The sequence below is a fragment of the Nothoprocta perdicaria genome, unplaced genomic scaffold, assembly GCF_003342845.1.
Source record: "Nothoprocta perdicaria isolate Ctin4 unplaced genomic scaffold, notPer1 scaffold_214, whole genome shotgun sequence".
Lineage (NCBI taxonomy): Eukaryota > Metazoa > Chordata > Aves > Tinamiformes > Tinamidae > Nothoprocta > Nothoprocta perdicaria.
Window position 1 is genome coordinate 737,548 of NW_020455360.1, and position 18,153 is coordinate 755,700.

The 18,153-nt window shown below is 43.2% G+C and overlaps 2 protein-coding genes across 3 annotated transcripts in view; one reads left to right on the forward strand and one right to left on the reverse strand.

Moving 5' to 3' along the window:
- Position 1: 1 nt before the first annotated feature.
- Positions 2-728, forward strand: ISL2 (ISL LIM homeobox 2; the record flags this gene model as incomplete). The annotated part of the gene is made up of 3 exons (XM_026038654.1): positions 2-283; positions 358-525; positions 612-728. Coding segments are annotated over 3 exons (567 nt in total), but the record flags the coding sequence as incomplete, so codon positions are not given.
- A 1,606-nt stretch (positions 729-2,334) lies between these two features.
- SCAPER (S-phase cyclin A associated protein in the ER) overlaps positions 2,335-18,153 on the reverse strand; it is a 129,973-nt gene continuing 114,154 nt past the window's right edge. For both annotated transcript variants that reach the window (XM_026038638.1, XM_026038637.1), the window contains exons 29-31: positions 6,812-7,003; positions 4,130-4,181; positions 2,335-2,704 (exon numbers count right to left, since the gene is read on the reverse strand). In XM_026038638.1, coding sequence (XP_025894423.1) covers positions 2,610-2,704; positions 4,130-4,181; positions 6,812-7,003 — 339 coding nt within the window. In that variant the 3' untranslated portion in view covers positions 2,335-2,609. The remainder of the gene's footprint in view (positions 2,705-4,129; positions 4,182-6,811; positions 7,004-18,153) is intronic.

Consider the following 18,153-nt stretch of genomic DNA (forward strand, 5'->3'; position numbering starts at 1 on the left):
GCCGGTGCCCGGGCGGCCGCCCGCCCCGCGGCCGCCGGCGCACAAGGCGGCCGAGAAGACGACCCGCGTGCGCACGGTACTCAACGAGAAGCAGCTRCACACGCTGCGGACCTGCTACGCCGCCAACCCGCGCCCCGACGCCCTCATGAAGGAGCAGCTCGTGGAGATGACGGGGCTGAGCCCGCGCGTGATCCGCGTGTGGTTCCAGAACAAGCGCTGCAAAGACAAGAAGAAGTCGCTACTCATGAAGCAGCTCCAGCAGCAGCAGCACAGCGACAAGACGGTGAGCGCTCGGCGGGCGCGGCGGGCGCGACGGCGCCGTCGGTGGCGCTGACGGCCCGGGCCGTGTCCCCGCAGAGCCTGCAGGGCCTCACCGGGACGCCGCTGGTGGCCGGCAGCCCCGTGCGGCACGAGAGCGCCGTGCAGGGCAGCGCCGTCGAGGTGCAGACCTACCAGCCGCCCTGGAAGGCGCTCAGCGACTTCGCGCTGCAGAGCGACCTGGAGCAACCCGCCTTCCAGCAGCTGGTGAGCGCCCGCCCCGCCGGGGCCCGGGCCGGGGGGCCGGGTTGGGGGGCTGCGCGCTGCGGCGCTCACCGCCGCCCTTCCCGCAGGTCTCCTTCTCCGAGTCCGGCTCCCTGGGCACGTCGTCGGGCAGCGACGTGACCTCGCTGTCCTCGCAGCTCCCCGACACCCCCAACAGCATGGTGCCCAGCCCGGCCGAGACGTGAGGCGCCCGCCGCCGCGGCACCTCCGCATGCCTGCGCTCCCTGCATGAGACACGCGCCGCGGCCGCCACAGCGCGCCGGACACTGCGAGACGCCTTCGGTTTTTTTATTGTTATTTTTATTAATTATTCTTATTTAAAAAAAGAACAAAAGTACGTTACCGACGGCCAAAACGCACCGGAATTCCAGCTGCCTTCACCCGACCGCGGACCCAGCCCCCGCCCGGAGTTTTTTGTTGTATTTTTTTTTTTTAATTATTCCCGGCGGATTTCGATGTTTCTCTCCCCGAGAAACGCGGCTCTCCCGGCCGCGGGGCGCCAGGAAGGGAGCGGCGGGCGGAGCGGCCCCGGCGCGCGCGCCCCTCCGCGTCCGCGCAGCCCCTCATCTCACGCCGGTGCCTCGGAAAGAAAGAGAAAAGGAAAAAAAAAAAAAAGAAGAGGGACGCGGAGACGAGACTTTTTATCAGGAAAACCAAAAAAGAGTCATATTAATGTTAAGTTATCGCTGGACGGAGGACGGATTGTTTGAGCCTTTAACGAACAAAAAGTAAGTTATTGTTATTTATTGTCGCAGCAGCAGTTGAATAGTGGGATTAAATATTTTGGACTTAATAAAAAAAAAAAAAAAAAAAAAAAAAAAAAAAAAAAGAGACTCGTACCTCTGTAAGCTATGACTCTGTTATAAATTGAAAGGAAAAAAAAAAAAAAAAAAAAAAAAAAAAAAGGAAAGAACGACGACGACAACGCGTGAGACGCACGGGCCGGGTCCCCGCGCCACGCACTCCTGGGCGCGGGAGCGGCGCTTCCCCCTTCCCCTCGCGGGCGCTCCGCACCTGCCGCGGCCGGGCACGGCGAGGGGGCTCCGCGTTACCGCCCCGTCGAGGCGGCGGCTCCCGCTCTGCGCCTGGCGCCGCCGGGSACCTGTCCTACCGCGGTCGGGGCCTGCGGGAGAGGCGCGGGGGACATCCYGGGGTCTCGTCCCTCCTGTCCGGGCAGGTGGCGCCGGGGCTCTCCGCTCCCTCCCCGCCGCGGGGCCTCGGACTCACCCGCGTCCCGGGACTGGCGAAGCGCTGCGCGCCGGGCTCCCGCTTCAGGCCCCGGCGGCCGCGGAGCTGCGCGGAACGGCGCTCGGGGCCCCGGCGGCGMCGTCCCCACAGAGCCGCTGGCACTGCCGCCGCGCGGCGGCCCAAGCCGGTTCTGGCCAGTCCGAGCCGGCTGCGTCCGGCCGCGGCGCGGGCGTCACGCGCAGGACAGCCGCGTCGCGGGGCCGCGCGGGCGCCTAACGGTTTTAACGGCATCGGACAGCACACGGGTTGAACGAGCTTTATTAAAGGCTTATGGAAACGTTTAAAACGCGTTATGGGTTAGAAACCGCCTAAAGCGCCTCCAAAATCAGCTAGGAACGGGCCCCGCACTCAGATCTGACCAATTCCGCAGACTTTTGATGAGAAACGATGCCACACACAGGGCTCATCCCCTTCTCGCGCGCCTTGTGCCCTCGTGGCACTTGGAGCGCATGGACTTTTGTCACACAGCAGCCGCACAACGGCCAGAATAAGTTATTTTATTACAAGATATATAGAACWTTTTTTTTTCTTCTCTTCTCCACCTCCTCTCAGCCGTGTTGCAGCACAGGCACCACGGTGCAGGGACCACCCTGACCATGACGTGGGACAAGGGAAGGAACTAAATGCTAATTGCCCAAAATTACAAAACAGAACTCAGAATTATCTACAGTTCTTAAGATATAAATAGTGCAAATTACATATATCTACAGAATAAGTGTTTAGCGTATCAAAACTTCTCAGGAGAGGCTTTCCAAGCGGGCRGCTGGCCCGGAACGCTCCGCTCAAGTGTGAGCGCCCCAAAACCAGTGAGGACATGCTCATTTTTTTAGGAAGAAATGCCGTGCTTCCTCCCAGGACTGACGGGGGAACCGGTTGCAAAGCTCCAGATAGTCTTGGGCACTGAAAAATTTCTCTGTTGGAGAGAGAACATAAAATTACCACATTATTCCCTCTCAAGATAAGGCGGCAGTAAATTATGAGTAATGCACCCGCAGCCGATCCCAGCCCCATTCCCCAGCGGAGTGCTCTCAGATCGCGGCGTCAGGCCTCYGCGGGGCTTCATTTTGCTAGGGGGGCAAGGGTCTGAGGAAGCCTTAGGGGATTTAAAATTATTATTTAAGCCCTGTGCTCTGCACGGTTGCAGGTTTTGTATCCTTGTGCATTTTGCATGTTGGGCTTGCAGAGCCCAACGCACCGAAGCACTGAACAAAGCAGGGCTTTGTCTTCTTTAGCTTTTTTTGCGGGGGCTCCATCCTTCACGCTGAAGTGAGATAAAGTGATCACAATAATCCCAGATTCTCCCATCCTTATTACCTCAGCTTTTTGCAGCCAGAGTGTGCGTGGAAATGGCATTCGCATGTTACTCATCTTTGTTTAAAAGTTCACTCAGTTTGAGTCATGAGAGAAAAAAAAAGGGAGTTTTCACTCAGGTTGCGCGAGCAGATTCTCAYGCCGACACAAGCCTGGGAGGTTTGTGTAATAAACACTGCGTGAAGCTATTTCAAACTAAACAGTGCAATGTTGATAGTAGAAATCACCACAGATTTACCTTAATTTTACATTTCATAATTTGTTTTTAAGCATGACGCTTATGTGTTATACTTAGAACTGCTCATCTTCTGCCAAAAAAAAAAAAAAAAAAGAAAAGAAAAAAGCAGCAAAATATAAACCAGTAACTGTGGTGCATTTCTACTTGCTATTAAGGAGCAAATGCCTATCTGAGGGACTACTGCACTTTATATGAGATCTGGACAACTTGTGACCAGATTCCCATCAACACACTTGAATTTCTTGCTTATTTAAGAAGTAATAGCTGTCYTAGCTGAGTAGTTTTCAGATGTTTAGCCTACAGTGGTCAACTGTATTCGACAGAATATTTGCAATGACTGCGAAAAAAAAAAAAACAAAACCCAAGGCTCTTCTGCAAACAGACACTGTGCTGGATAATCACACCACAGTTTTTCACTAATTTTTGGCTCCTCGGGTACATTGGTACGTCTGTGTGACTGCAGGGTGCCGAACCATTTGCTGGTATCCTTTGTGAGAGCTAATTAAATATCCCCATGTACAGTATCACATTTTGAGACATAATATCACATTTGATTTAATTAATATTCTGAATTTCTGATACTACTGGAGATCACATACAAAAAAAAAAAAAAAAAAAAAAAAAAAAAAAAAAAAAAAAAGCTAGAGACCTCCTCCCAAGGAAATTTTTTCAATTTCCTCTGTTCTTTTCATGGTGCTACATACACAAAAATCTGAATTGAAGTAAAATGCCATCTCTGCCTGCTTTGTTACCTAATTGCTATGTTAATACATTTCAGTGGAGACGTACCCCTCTGCTGGGATGGTTGATTATCCGTTTGGCTTGAATTCTGTGCAAAATCCTATAGGGAAGGAAAAAAATAAAAAGGCATCAGCTTGTTGGATTTATCCAAGGAATAAAAAAAAAATAAGTCTATGGTCACTCAAAAATACTAATACTTTAGAAGAATTGTAAATTAAACTGTGTTTTTTTTGCTATATCTCAGAATACTACTAAATTCTGTAACRTAAGAGAGGATTTTTTTTTTTTTTTTGTGAGAAATGATGCTTGTTAATACACGCTATAGGAAAAGCAAGGCTTTAATGCCTTCTCAGGAAGTAGTTTTTGATCGTGGTTTTTAATTCAAGAGCGCAGCTATGCTTGCATAAAACACGGCGCGTTTCCGACTGGCACTCGCAGCTCTTGACACGCTCYTTCTGCATCTCCCCCGCCCCCAGTTTCCTGGGCTCCGCTTCCCGGTGGCCTTGGCGTCCGAGTGCTGGTCTCCCGGGAGCGGGCGCCGCTCCCGCGCAGGCCTGTGTCCCTCGGGATGCTCCGGAGCGCGCAGCCGGTTCGGGAGCCGTTCATTTGGGCTCCCGGCGCGCTGCGGTCGCTGCTCCCACCGGAGGGGCCCTCGGCGGCAGCCTGACCAGCGTGGCCGATGCCGTAGGGGAGCCACGGCGCTCAGGGCTGGAGCTTTTGTTCCAGAATTCACAGAGGTGCTTTAGTGGATGTAGGAGATACAACTTAACAAATTGTATATACACACAGATACATTTTTTAATTTTCTCATGGAGAACTGGAAGGAACAACAATAAAAAGGATGACGCAAACTTCAGATGATGAAAAGAAATCTGTTGATAGGCAGGTATAACATGAAAAGTTGTAAAATCTTTCAATCATTTCAATTTGATTTATACAGCTCACATTCCTTTGAAGTACTGTATTTAACTGGCATATTCTTCCATGCCACCAAAAATTTACATAAACAGGGCTTCTTTTTGCATTCTGTGGCACAGGAAGAATCTCATTTTCTAGTCATGAACAAACATTTTACAGTCTTCACCAAAACTGCCACTGAAGCAAATAAGAGGTTTGTTTGACAAACAGCAGTGAATTGCAATGGAGAGAGAGGCGAGTTGCTTCGTGCATCCCGTGTACAACATCTGTGTACATTAAATATATTTTAAAATATATTTAAACATTCTTTGGTTCCTTCCAGATTTTTTTTTTTTTTTTGTGCTTGTTTGTTGAATATTAGGGATTAGATTTGGGTAGAAAGTTTCAATATCATTGAAGCCAGCAAAGAAACAGTAATTTATACAACATGAGGAGCTTCCATATTTTAATACATTTTTTTTTTAGAAGCCTGAAAGAACAGTGTATGGACTTGGCATCCAAGGTACAATATACTCCTAACTAGAAATCAAATTAGTTGTAAATATAGTTATGCTTAACTATAGCTACCAAGGATTTAAGTACCAATCTCTCCTTTAMAGTAAAGAAAGCAAGGTAAATAGCTTTAATTATCCAGCTACAGGACACTCCCTCTACACTCATACTTTTTGGCTGAGGGAATACAAAGATCAAACCATATACATATAGCTGTAATAATCTTGCATGTTTTTTTTTTGGCCACTTCTGTTGCTAAACCACAGTCTGTATTTTTTATATTAGAATATTTCAATATAAAGTGAAACATGAATTATAACCGTATTCAAACACCACTTCATTACAACACGGTACATATTTTTACATATTTTTAATATAACATTTTATATTTTTTAACTATTATTTTAGTATTAAATGGATAAAAAGTAGTAGCACTCAGAAGTTTGATGTTACGGTAGGACTCTTAGTAAATATTTAGCTCTTGTGCCCTCCCTCCCAGATCCACATTGGACTAGCTGTAAAGCATCAGGAAAAGACATTGTACTAACATGACTGTATCAACAAGATTAACTTTCAGGTGACTGATTCAGAGCTCTAGCAGCGTTAGAAGCTCCCAAACCTAGTTTCTTTGTTTTGTTTTGTTTTTCTTAATAGCACACTATTTAATGAAAACTGCATTTATTCATCTGACGACAGTCAATAACACGTATGGAAACTATGAGACATGCACAAAATCTGATAAATAAAGCAGAGAATATAAATTTTCTTGAAGGGAACAAAAATGCTTTAAATCCTTATTCAAAACAGTATTCCTAATGACCTCCATGGCTTACTGTCAAAAGCAGAGATTGCAAGATTAGAGTCATAACATATGTTCTGTGTATTTTCTGCATAAAATATATACACATCAGTTCTCCCTGTAAATCTGTTGTACACAGTATACAACTGTGCTTATATATGTAAACAGATTAATACACAAATTTCAGATATGCTACATGTGAAGTAGTTTTTTTTTTTTTTTTAATAAAGATTTTAAGAATTGTCCTGTAAAGGCAGGATCTACACCAAACCTTACCAGCACGCCCCGTAACTTTAATGAAAACAGGATCCCGTGCAGGGTAGCGAGAACCTGAACTACCCCGCAACCTTCCAGCGCTCTAAGATGTTTCAGGTACAGATATAATCTGTGGTTTGAAAAGAACGGCATCGTATCTTAGAGCACTTCAGTGGTGTTTACTTGTTTTACTTAAGGCAAATGATTTCCATACACAGGGAGAGGCCGAGAGGAGTGGGGGGCAGTTGCAGTGTGGGAATAGCTACCTGAATGAAGGTGGCGAGCAGAACACAGCTCATCTCCTGCTCCAGGATGAGCTTGTTCTGAGGGTTATTGTAACAGGCGGCTATGAGCGAAGGGAAGAGCACTTTGATTAAGCGAGGATCGCTGAAGTACTGGAAAGGCAACTGGCACAGTTTCTGCAGCACCGTGGGRTGACGGCCCGACTGCACAATTACCTGAAAATGCAAAGGTAACACAATTAAAACATGTGATCAATCTATCTGTTCCCTTCCTGTTAACTACTGAGAGTCACGCTACAAATAGGAGCATGGTTAGAATAAAAACTTCATAAATACTAAAAATAAAACTGAGAATATTAAGTCCAAATAATTTCTGTTTTAGTGTGCAAGTATCATTTTTACTACAGAGAAACACAACAAATACACGACTTTGAAATTTCTTTTCCCTGTTCTCCAAAAGACAATAGATGAGAAATGGATTAATCCGAACGCTGCAATACAAGAGATCATTTCATCCTTCCATTCAAAAGACAGAGCATTATAGAAAAAGGGACTATGATCATTYACAGATACAAAACAAAAACCGACCCAACCCTGTGCCACCTAAACATAAGAAAGTCAAAAAGAAAAAAAGAAAAAAGGAGGAGGAAAGAGATCACCCGGACTGTAAAAMCCCCTACGATGCTTGATCGTCCTTTACCAGGCAGCTCTCTAGCAATGAGAGGAGCCTGTGTTTCACCGGGACGTCTGCTACGCGTTCGCGGGCACCGAAAAGAAAAGGTGATTGTAAGGCGCCCAGCAAGGAGCTGCAGTAAGCGGAGCCTCCGAAAGATCCTCCCATCTGCATTTCTTATCTCGGTTTCTATCAGTGCCACTGACTCTAAAAGGAGAATTGTTTAGATAAATGGGACTGTTGTCATGAAGCAGGCTAAGTTTACAACTGTGTACGTCTGAAGAAGTAAGGCAATGCTATTACTGYGCTCCTTGCAAAGGCACTTTTCTGATTTACTTGATATTCTTACAAAGTCTTTGCGATAAACTAAAAAAATGCCCAAATCAGATCTGGTCCAAGTAACCTCGATTATACAATTATAATATGAAAGAGCTGCTTGACCCAAAGTTGGCTTTTCAGTATAGTAAGAAGCTCCTATAAGGTTAGGAGCACTGTAAAACTTAAGGTCATGACTGTAAATTGTACTTGGAAAAACACAATTTTACAGGTACACACCCAGACAAGACTGCATTCAAATTAAAACCAGAAGGACAGAAAGGAGCAGTCGAGACCACAGGAACATAAATTACAGGGATTTACAAGTTTTCAAAGCACTTTTAACAATACGTTAAGAACACACTCTCAGTCGATAATGCAGTTCAGTTTAGAAACAAGATCAACAAAGTAATAGTTTGCATTTTTTAGCTCACTAGCCAAAAAGACATTGAAAACCTTTCTGAATACTAGTAGAAATGCCTTAATGCCCTTAAAGTCAGAAGGAATTTTTAAAAGACAGCCAAATATGTGACAGTTACACATACGTTCAGCCATTGTTCTTTTGAGAAAAACACCTACTTCATCGATAAAGCACTTGGATAGTTCTGAATTTAATTCTCAGCTACAGTTCTGTAAGGAAATAATTGCTGATGGATATTAAATGCTTTTACAATYATAGACTTTATCAGAAAAATCTATAATTGTGTAACAACTATAATCAGAAAAGCTATCATCAGTGATGTAAAATAACTGCAGTTGGTATTTCTGATTCAGAGGAGAACCACAGAACTTGTGGTTTCTTTTTAACAGCTACTGTAATTGATAAATAGACACATGAAAAGCAGTTTCTAGAATGCTTGATTTTTCATTCCCTGCAAATAACTGCCTTTACTTGTTCTAGCAATGCCTGAGGAATTAGGGAGCGCTTCTCATCCTAACACTGCCTATATCCAGACGCCATTCATRGAATCACTATTTTATTATATTTTTCTTTTTCAGGGCTGAGTTACTATCACAGAGTCAACACAAAGGATAGGAAACCTATGTAGCAGAGCTGCTGATTGCCTGGCATTTATCACATGTGGAATCAATTTTAATGATTTTAGCTCACTGTACCAACATGGTGACTAAACCTGATACACTATATTAAGTACTTAGAAAAAAAAATCATAAACTAATTATTCAATGGAAAATGGAAAAATATCCCAGGAGAGTTCATATTCAGAATCATCATCATCAATTTTTAGAGAAAATGAAGCCTAGCACTTGACTGAGCAGTTGACCAATAAATACAATAAATTAAAACTTTGTATATGACTTCTTTATGATTTTTTAAAAAGAACTAGACACTCCTCTCTCCTTTCTGAATGATCCTTGTRCATTTTACACTCATTTTCTAATAGGAGTTCAAACCTCCTCACTGAAATGCATTTAAGAAAAGGTGCTTTTCCTCCTGCTTCATACTGGCAGCCACGCACATCTACCTGGAATTAGCCTTTCTTATGGCTCTCTCTCCAGACTCAGATAATGCTTGTCAAATGTAACAAGATCCTAATTAAATCACTGCATTTCTGTGCAGTCAAGCACTTAAGCCCCTGCTTAACTTTAGATATGTGCCTAGGTCCCAGTGATGTTCATTTGTGCTTATTTGCTTTTGTGACTTGAGACCTCTCTACCAAAGCTGTAAAAGCTTCATTGCTTTTCCACAAAACAGGCAATTCATACTATTGTTCTCTATATATCATGAAAAAAAAAATATTCCTACCTTCCTACAGCTTTGCTATTTTAGCCTCCATAGCTGGGTTTAGCTTGCATGAATCCCACAGGAGAGGCCCCCACTTACCTGCATTATTTTTGGCCCAACAGACGTTAGGAGACCGACCTGCAACCACACAACCTACTCACTGTCTCCAAGACCGGTTGTGCCACGACTACAGAGCACACAAGTACGAGACAGAAATGCGGTTCGGAAATGCTACCTCATGACCAAGTGCCGGCTCCTAACTKCTGTCTGTCAAGTTAAAAACCTCCATGACTGACGGGATGACCCGTGGGGCCTCTTTGCAACCCCTTCCCAGGCTGCCTGTCCGTGCCGACCTGTCCCCGCAGCCGCTCCTGCAGCTCCCAGGAACTGCTTCCCCGGGCAGCGGCGGGCACTGCCCTGCTCAGCACCTGCTCCACGCGCTGCCAAGTGCCCTCTCGCGCTCCTGAGGGCGAGAGCCATCCCCATCTGCTGCACTGATATTTCTGAAGCTGAAAAAGCTGGAGTTCCCATTTCCAGAGTCTGTAGATGGAATCCATTTATTCCTACGGAAACGTACTTGGGCCAACGTTCACCGCGCAAGTCCCTGCTTACTGGTTTGCTGCAAYTCTTCTAGCTGTGAAAGGCTGAAGCAGTATAAAAGTCAGTCTTTCAAAACAGGCTGCGGTGACAAAAGCCAGCAATATGCCACCCAGCACTTGAGCAATAAAAAAAGACAATCAGTCAAAAAAATTAAAAGCTCCTCGCGGTACAGAGCAGCAATAAAGCTGTGCGGGGAACTCATCATTTGAGTTAAGGGAGTGGGAGATAAGGCTTCCCCAGCCGCACGGGAGGCGGGTTTGGCCACAGCCCTGGGGTGGCCGCGGGGAGGACACCCCAGCAGCCCAGGCCCAGGGAGCCCAAAGAGCATCCGGAGGGACGGGACACACTGGTTAAGGGGCTGCTTTCCAATRATGTGGATCAGCAACTACACCTCAAATCACAAGTCTAATCTCACCAAGTCCAGGTTTAATTTTACAACAAAAATCACATGAAGAAACCCCTAGCACACCTTCTTAATCCAATAATGGAGTGGATGAACATCCTCTAACTGATGAAGTTTTCAATGAGAAAACTAAAATTTCAGTCAGAAATCTGAAAAACGCATGTAAAGTACTGAACAGATATTAGCCAAATCTTCAGTTGAGCTTGTCATTCATATATTATTTRAAACTTATTATATCTTTACCAGACACACAAGCAGAGATGTGCACAACTAAATTTTCAAGGACTASCACATGTGGCCTTGTGAAAATTCACTTTTTTTTAAGCCTAAGTATTAGTGTATTGGTGGCAATCCACGTCTGTTTCCAAGCTCTAATTGCCCAYGTTTTCCATATGTCAAGGCTTTAAAAAGAGAAATTAAATGAATTTAATTTTCTTCCAGCAACTTTCCACAGATTCCAAGCAGATCAAGATCACAGATTGTTTTTCAAACGTTCTAAGCACACATTAAATATTACCAGATATTTTATCACAAGTCACAAAAAAAGTAGTTGAGTCTTAGATTATGATCTTTGCTGCTCCTTGTGTACTGCAGAAGGTTAGTCTAGGATTACTGGAGAGTGGAAGTGCTGATTTTTTAAGTAATATTTAGTTTAGTTCTACTGATGGATTTAGGTTTCCCTGTTTCACTTGGACATTTGCAGCTCTGGAGCGGCATCATTCATGTCAGTTATTTCTGCCCATACACAACATAAAAACACTGGAATTATCTTTCAAAGAGGCTAATTCATTTTCTGCTGGGGAGGCACAGAAAGCCAGCAGAAAGCTTCTTGTCTCTGCAGAGGCAGAACAAAGAACTAAAAAGCGAGTATTTGACTGGTTCAAAAAGTCAGTTCTCAAGCTACCAGACTGGGGTATCTAGAAGATTTAGGGAGCGACTGCGAGGAGGAAGATGTTGCACTGAGAGCTGCCGCTACACCTGGGACGCCCCAAGCCCGGGGAAGCACAGGGATGCTTGCCTGGTAATTATATCTGCAGTCTTACTTGATTATTTCTCTAGGGCTGCCAATTTCCCCCACCCTGCAACATAGAACAACCTGGTCACGGGGTTACAAGTGAAAAATGAGCCGGTCTAAAGCTGACAAGGAGCTGCCAAGCACCAGCCCACCACGGCGCGTGCCTTCAGTTGGCCCGAACAACTCCCCAATGCTGCAGAGGGATCYGCTAAACAAGACAGTCCATCTCCTACAACCCATTCACCACATCCATTCCCGTGTGGCAAGCGCCGCTGCCAAAGACAATCCCGGCATCTCGAAGCTCAGSGCTTGGGGATGCAGCCTGGCTGGACGCAGGGACATGACTGGGCAGGCATGGAGCCCTGCGTGGCGGGCTGCTCCAAAACAGGACCGTGTACTTTAGCATCATCAATCTTGTTTCATTTCTGGGAGATGTGCTGAAGACTTTTCCAGACATTTAATGGGAGGCTGCGACTGAAGTGTTGCCAAATGCTCCCAGAAGCGCCCAGGCGCGCTGCAGCTCGCCGTGAGCCTCTCCTTTCGCTCTGCAGTGCTCGCCCACAGTCTCTGTGGGCACGTGTCTCCCAGGCAAGCTCATTTCACACTGACATCTTTGCTCACCTCAGAACACAGATCAGATGCTCAGGAAAAGYTAAGAGGTTCAACCTAATGTTGTCCTTTCAGAAGAGTTTGTCTGAAAATAACTGTATTGCCTTCCATCTCTCCAGCACATTCAAGCTGCAGTCCCACCCTGAGATGATCAAAAATTGTAAATCTGCACTTGTCTTAGTGTTGTTAAGGGTTAACTTATGCATTATTATTGACCATGCTGCTTATTATTTCTATTTCTCTTGGTAAAYGCATTAAGAACAGTGCTATAGCCAACAAAGAAGCCCATGTCCGACTACTGCCRCGGGAGGGTGGCCAGCGGAGCACCTGGAAGGGCACGGGTGCTGCCGGACGCAGCTTGACAGGGCGGCTGCAGGGACCCAAAGCCACTTGCTGGCACTTTCTGTGGGCTATTGCTTTCTTCCATCTGCAAGAGGAAAAGAAAAAAAAAGAAAAAAAAAAAAAAAAAGGAGGAAAAGTTGTTTCTTGCTTCTTTAAGGCAGCAGAGAAAGGAGGACTGCCAAGGAAAGATGAAATTGGCACTATGAAAACTCCCAAATGCCAAGTTTAGAGCAAAACCTCACTGCGCGTGTAAGTGCACCGCGCTCYCGCGCGACATTGCAGGACACCGGAGCGCCCTCGGCTGCAGCGCCCAGCAATGTGACCAAGAAGTTGTAGCTCTCATCGTGATGTGAAAAAACGCGATTATTTTAACATGTGAAGTGGAAACACAGGGAAATGGTCTAATTCAGCAGCTGCATCGTAAATTTGTGAAGTTTCAACCTTCCTGAAGTGAAACTGTCCTCAGTTCTTGGAGAGGAAAAGAAGCGCTAGTGAAATGATATATTCCATAGCTACTTTGCAATGGATACAGAGATTATCACATTGAGATGAATTCACTTTCTAGAAACACATCTTTCTCAACAAAATTTAATTTCATATGACGCAAGTCCTTAAAAGTGCYTTCTCTACTGTAACTTTTTTCACGTTCGGATACCACTTTCTTAGAAAACTCACCCTAAAAAGCTATCGGGTCTCAAAGGGGCACCCYGGCATTTCCCCAATCTTGCCGAGCACTTGCTCCAAACTTGAGCATGTCCATTATAAACATCTGGATTTTAAAATTGCACTCTTTGTATGGGAACTATTAATGCTCCTTTTCTATTTATTTATCATTTATATAAATTTCAATTCCGATTTGTACAAACAGCTAATAACTCGACTGAACAGGAACTGAAATGCTGCGGAGCATTTCCACGGAGCCTTCCATCAAACAGTTAAATGCTTTTGTTTGATGTCCAGTTATTTATAACTTTGTAAAAGAAATAACTCTTTATATTAGTAGTCCACAGTTTCTCTTCAAAGTTAGATCTGCATTATTTCTTTGCTTCTATATAAACAAGCCCCATACGGATAGCATTTAATCAGCAGAATATGTCACCACTTAGGCTCTTCTTCTGTTTTAAGGTCAAGCTCTTTTCTTTCCATTTTGCAAACTCTGCTATTGGCAAGACTCTGAGCAAAGAATGTCTAAATTCTTCCCAACATTTATCAGGAGTCAGAACAGGATTTCCATGCAGAAACAATCTTCCAGAAAGGTACATTCAAATTTAAATCCAGTAAGAAGTCTATTTGAAAAATTCTAACATTTATTTTCTTAAAATGCCTTGTAAGCTTTCAGAAAGAAGTCTGATAGATAACAGAGTTCAGAAATAACATTAGTCTTTCTATAAACCACATCATGAACATTATCCTTTTAGAGTTAGCTTTATAGTTTCAGGACACAGATTTGATGGTGCTACGTATGCATGAATCATTCAAAGAAAAAAAAATTATCTGAGCACTTTTTTATCCTAAGCTCTTTTATGGTTTAGGATAGGACAGTGATAAATACAGCTAGTGATGTATTTAAAAATGTAAAAAGCATCTATCAAAGGTGATACTAACAGGAAATCTAGCTAAATAAACTCTTTCCATAAAACACTTGAGAAAATGCCACCCAAAGAGATAACTGGGAAGTCAGTCACTTTAGTTAAAAGATAACAAATAGGATATATAGAAATTAATTGCGGCTATAAGTAAATAATGTTAAACAGAGATTGTAAAGGATGAGCTACAATACAGCATGATAAAGCAGGAGAATGGAAACAACGGTAATATGCTTTGAGGATACTGGTGATTTCAACATACACCTAGCCCTGTACTATAAACCAGTAACCTGGTCCCCAAACCAGCAAAATTTAGTAAAGACTGAGCTTTAAATACAGGAATATCTGAGGTTGCTCCCATGCTTAAAGTTAAAGCACTTGAGTACCTTGCTAAAACCTGAAATAGATCCCTATTTCTTAGAAAAAAAGCTTCACATAGTTTCCAAAAGAATTCTAACAGCAGGTTAGGCAAATTATTTCAACCTAAGAAGAATATTATTATACAAAAAAGGAACTGAGAAATATATATATATTCCACACGTTCAAATAAAAAGTTGTCATGCACGTCTCAAATCCCTAGCTGTTATTCCRAACACTGAAATGATCAGAATTGGCTACTTAGTCCTGTGCTGTGTTTGAAGAATCTCCTTAACATTTAGGATGGATCTTGAACTTGGATATTTCTTATCTCCTTAAGAGTGTATCTTTTACACGTATTGACACATCTACCTCTGCACTGCCAGTGGATGGGCTCCAGCTCTGCCTAAGGCCACCAGAACCTTGGTGCAAAGGGAATCTGGTAAAGATTTTGTACTTCAGGAGGATCAGTTTAGGACCCAGATATTCCATTTTCTGACTCTGTATCAGCATTATGTCCTAYGGTTACTGATTTCATGCACTTTTTGCACAGCGATTTTTTTTAATGCTCTTGCAGGAGTGCAACAGATGCTCGTGCACCTTTGAATTGGGGTTCCTTCACCATCACCTGCTTTATATGAAGGCTGTGGGATCTGATCATTATGACCCACAGCTCAGCCGAGAGCTAGAATCCTGCGTCTGATTAAAATGCAAGGTGTAACTAATTAAACTGATCGATTAATTTGGAAATAAACACTCACAGGAATCTAACAAACACTTAGGACACAGAACTCTCTAGGTGCCAAGCTAACGGAATGTGAATGTACCGCTTGTAACTCTAGGCTGCCATTTTGGGCTCGATTCTCTCTCTCACTGGCAGAGGTAAAACTTGGTGTTCACTGAGGAAAAGAAAGAGCCCTCAGTTGCTGGAGGTGCAAGCCGGCTACCAGAGGAGTTTTCTGYGTCACTGAAAACGGACCTCGGTTTTTCCTCAGCTGACTGGTCAAAATGCCCAGAAAGAAGGGGAAAAGAAATATATGTAAAATGCAAAAAAAAGTGCAAAATGAAAACACCATGCTTTAAACTACAGCAAACCTTCTTGCCTCTCCCCAAGCATTCTCTCTTCTYAAGCAGGCGCTTTTTGTCCCCTGTGCAACCAGCCCTGCCACCGCCTCGTACAGGCTGGGGATTTTTATTACATTTTGTTTCTGGCTTCTGCAATAAATGCGATGGGTTTGTGAAAACGTCTCATCYCAGGCTGAGGAGATTGCAAAACATGGAGCCACCCGATACGTTACTGAGCTGGCTGAGAAAAACCTTACAACCAAAAGCAAGAAAATGTATTTTTCTGCCATGAAAAACATCCTACCGTTTACCCGTAGCGAAGGGCCGTGCAAGACGAGCAAGTTTTTCCACAGCGCTCCCTGCCCAAGATTTAAGGCGCCACTTTTTTTTTTTTTTTTTTTTAACTTTTCTATTTTGGTATCGCTTGCCTTGGGGGATGTTTTCGTGCCCACGTCAAGGGGCTCCTGACCTGGGAGGCAGGAGCGGGGTGCCCGACGCCCGCCGAAATCCGCCGCTCCGAAAGCCTTCCAGGGCATTGCTGCTCGGCCCGGAGCTTCGCGGGTGCTTTCTGAACGGGCCAGAGCGCTCACGGGCAACCTCAGCACGAAATCCACCCTCCTAAACCCACCTCCTCTGAAAAGAAACTACCGGAATCAGAAGAAAGTGATTCCACATACTATTTACTTACAAACATGGATGTTAACTATGCAAAAAAATAGGAATTCTGGAGTGTTTACTCTTCTGACGCATTTTTGTTTTCCTAGGAATCCCACCTACTAGATCAAAATGGATCCAGTCATAGCACACCCCACAAAAGCACCATAAATAATGAAAACTTAATGATAGCCTCTACTARAAACCTCTAAATAACCATTTTCCAAGTCTCTGTGTCTATTTCTGATTTTCACAATCATTATCTCATTTTAAATGTATTTTTCTTTTTCTGGCTCCTCACTAGAGGGAACGGGCTACGTTGTGAAACTTAGTACAAGCAAAGCACTATTATATACACAGAATTAATTTCTTTATATAAGTAAGGAAATTTTAATCTAAAGTCTCTTTGTAATTGACCTTTATAACCTGAAATATAATTGTCATATGCATATATATATATATATGTAATATACATGCACAAACTTTAATGTTCTTCCACTTAACATGGAATAAAATGTACTGGTATTTTATGATAGAAATACTATCTGACATGTGGAAATAATGTAAAAGACATTAGAAAAATGAAACTATGTCATTCATGCAAAGAACAGGAAAAAATTCAGGAGTATGAACCTTTCTCATAGGCCATCTACTGTGTTTTCTTTGTGTTGGGGAAAGAGTAATAAATTTCATGAAGCTTTCAAAACGGTGGCTTCCATATTACACTTCATTTTTTTAAACATTATATTTATTATACCTTGACTGTGCTGTGCGATGTTTAGTATCTTTAAGACATGAGAAATTCCGCTTCCAAAACACTCTGCAGTCTTACTGTTCCTTATCCCTTTAACTGGAGCAAGACAGCAAGCCTGAAACGTGGTTTACAATGATTTTCCACACCTAGGTAGCATGGATAAATTTTTAGTGAGTGACACCGTTAAACTCTGTGAGTTTCTACTTTTAACWTATGGATTATTATATATTAATATTCACAGTTTCTATGAGTTGACAATAAAAATGCAGTACTTTTCTGCTGACTGTGTAGGGATAAAAGTGAGAAAAGGTTGGGAGGGACAGATAAATAAGTCTTTATACATTCGACTGATGCAACTRGAAGACTACCTTTTGTGGATGAAAGCCCTCCTACAAGGCCATGTGGTTCATGCATTTAATTTTTTCCAATAACACTGGTTTCGTCAATAAAGTTTCTTATCTTTATCTACAATCCCTATTTTTATAAACAAAAATTTAAAACCTGAACTACTTTTCCCCCTAGCTCTTTCACATGAGTTTTATGTTCTATACTTTAGTATTAATATTTTTCACTTTGACAGTAGATATTCTTACAGGGCACTCTACATACACATTGAGTGCCAAAGAATGATTTTTTTTTCCAAATACATGTCTAACAAGACATATGAACCTTACAGTCTCCTCATTCAAGGTCCTGCCACGCAAGGTCCTGAGTTGGAGGATCTGAACTGTGAAGACTTTTCACGGGAAAAACACACTATAGCTACCATAAATATGGRAAGGTTTTTATTCCCAATATAGCAATGCTAAGGGAGCCAAATCATCTGTCATTCATGTTAATTTAATTATGAGATCACATTCAATTATCCAATATAATATGCAAATAAAGTGACAGCTGACAGCTCATACTAATTATATTCATTATAATAATTAAACCAAAGCAGAAAGGGAATAAAAATGTAATGAAACAGAAGAATATTTTTAATTAACAACAACATTTTAATTAGAAACTGTAATCTTATAGTCTGATAAAGTATGATTAGCTTATTCAAAGGAAGGACATTATTTTTATTACAGTTTGGTTTTACATGCCCATCCTTACTATCATGGGACCCACTTTTATTTTTATTTTTTACACTAATAGATTAAGCGGTGGCAAACAAAAGAAGAATCCGTTTTCTGGATCCCCCTTCACGCCAAGCAGATGCCCAGGGAAGCCGAGCTAGGCTGCAGCACGAGCACAGAACTGC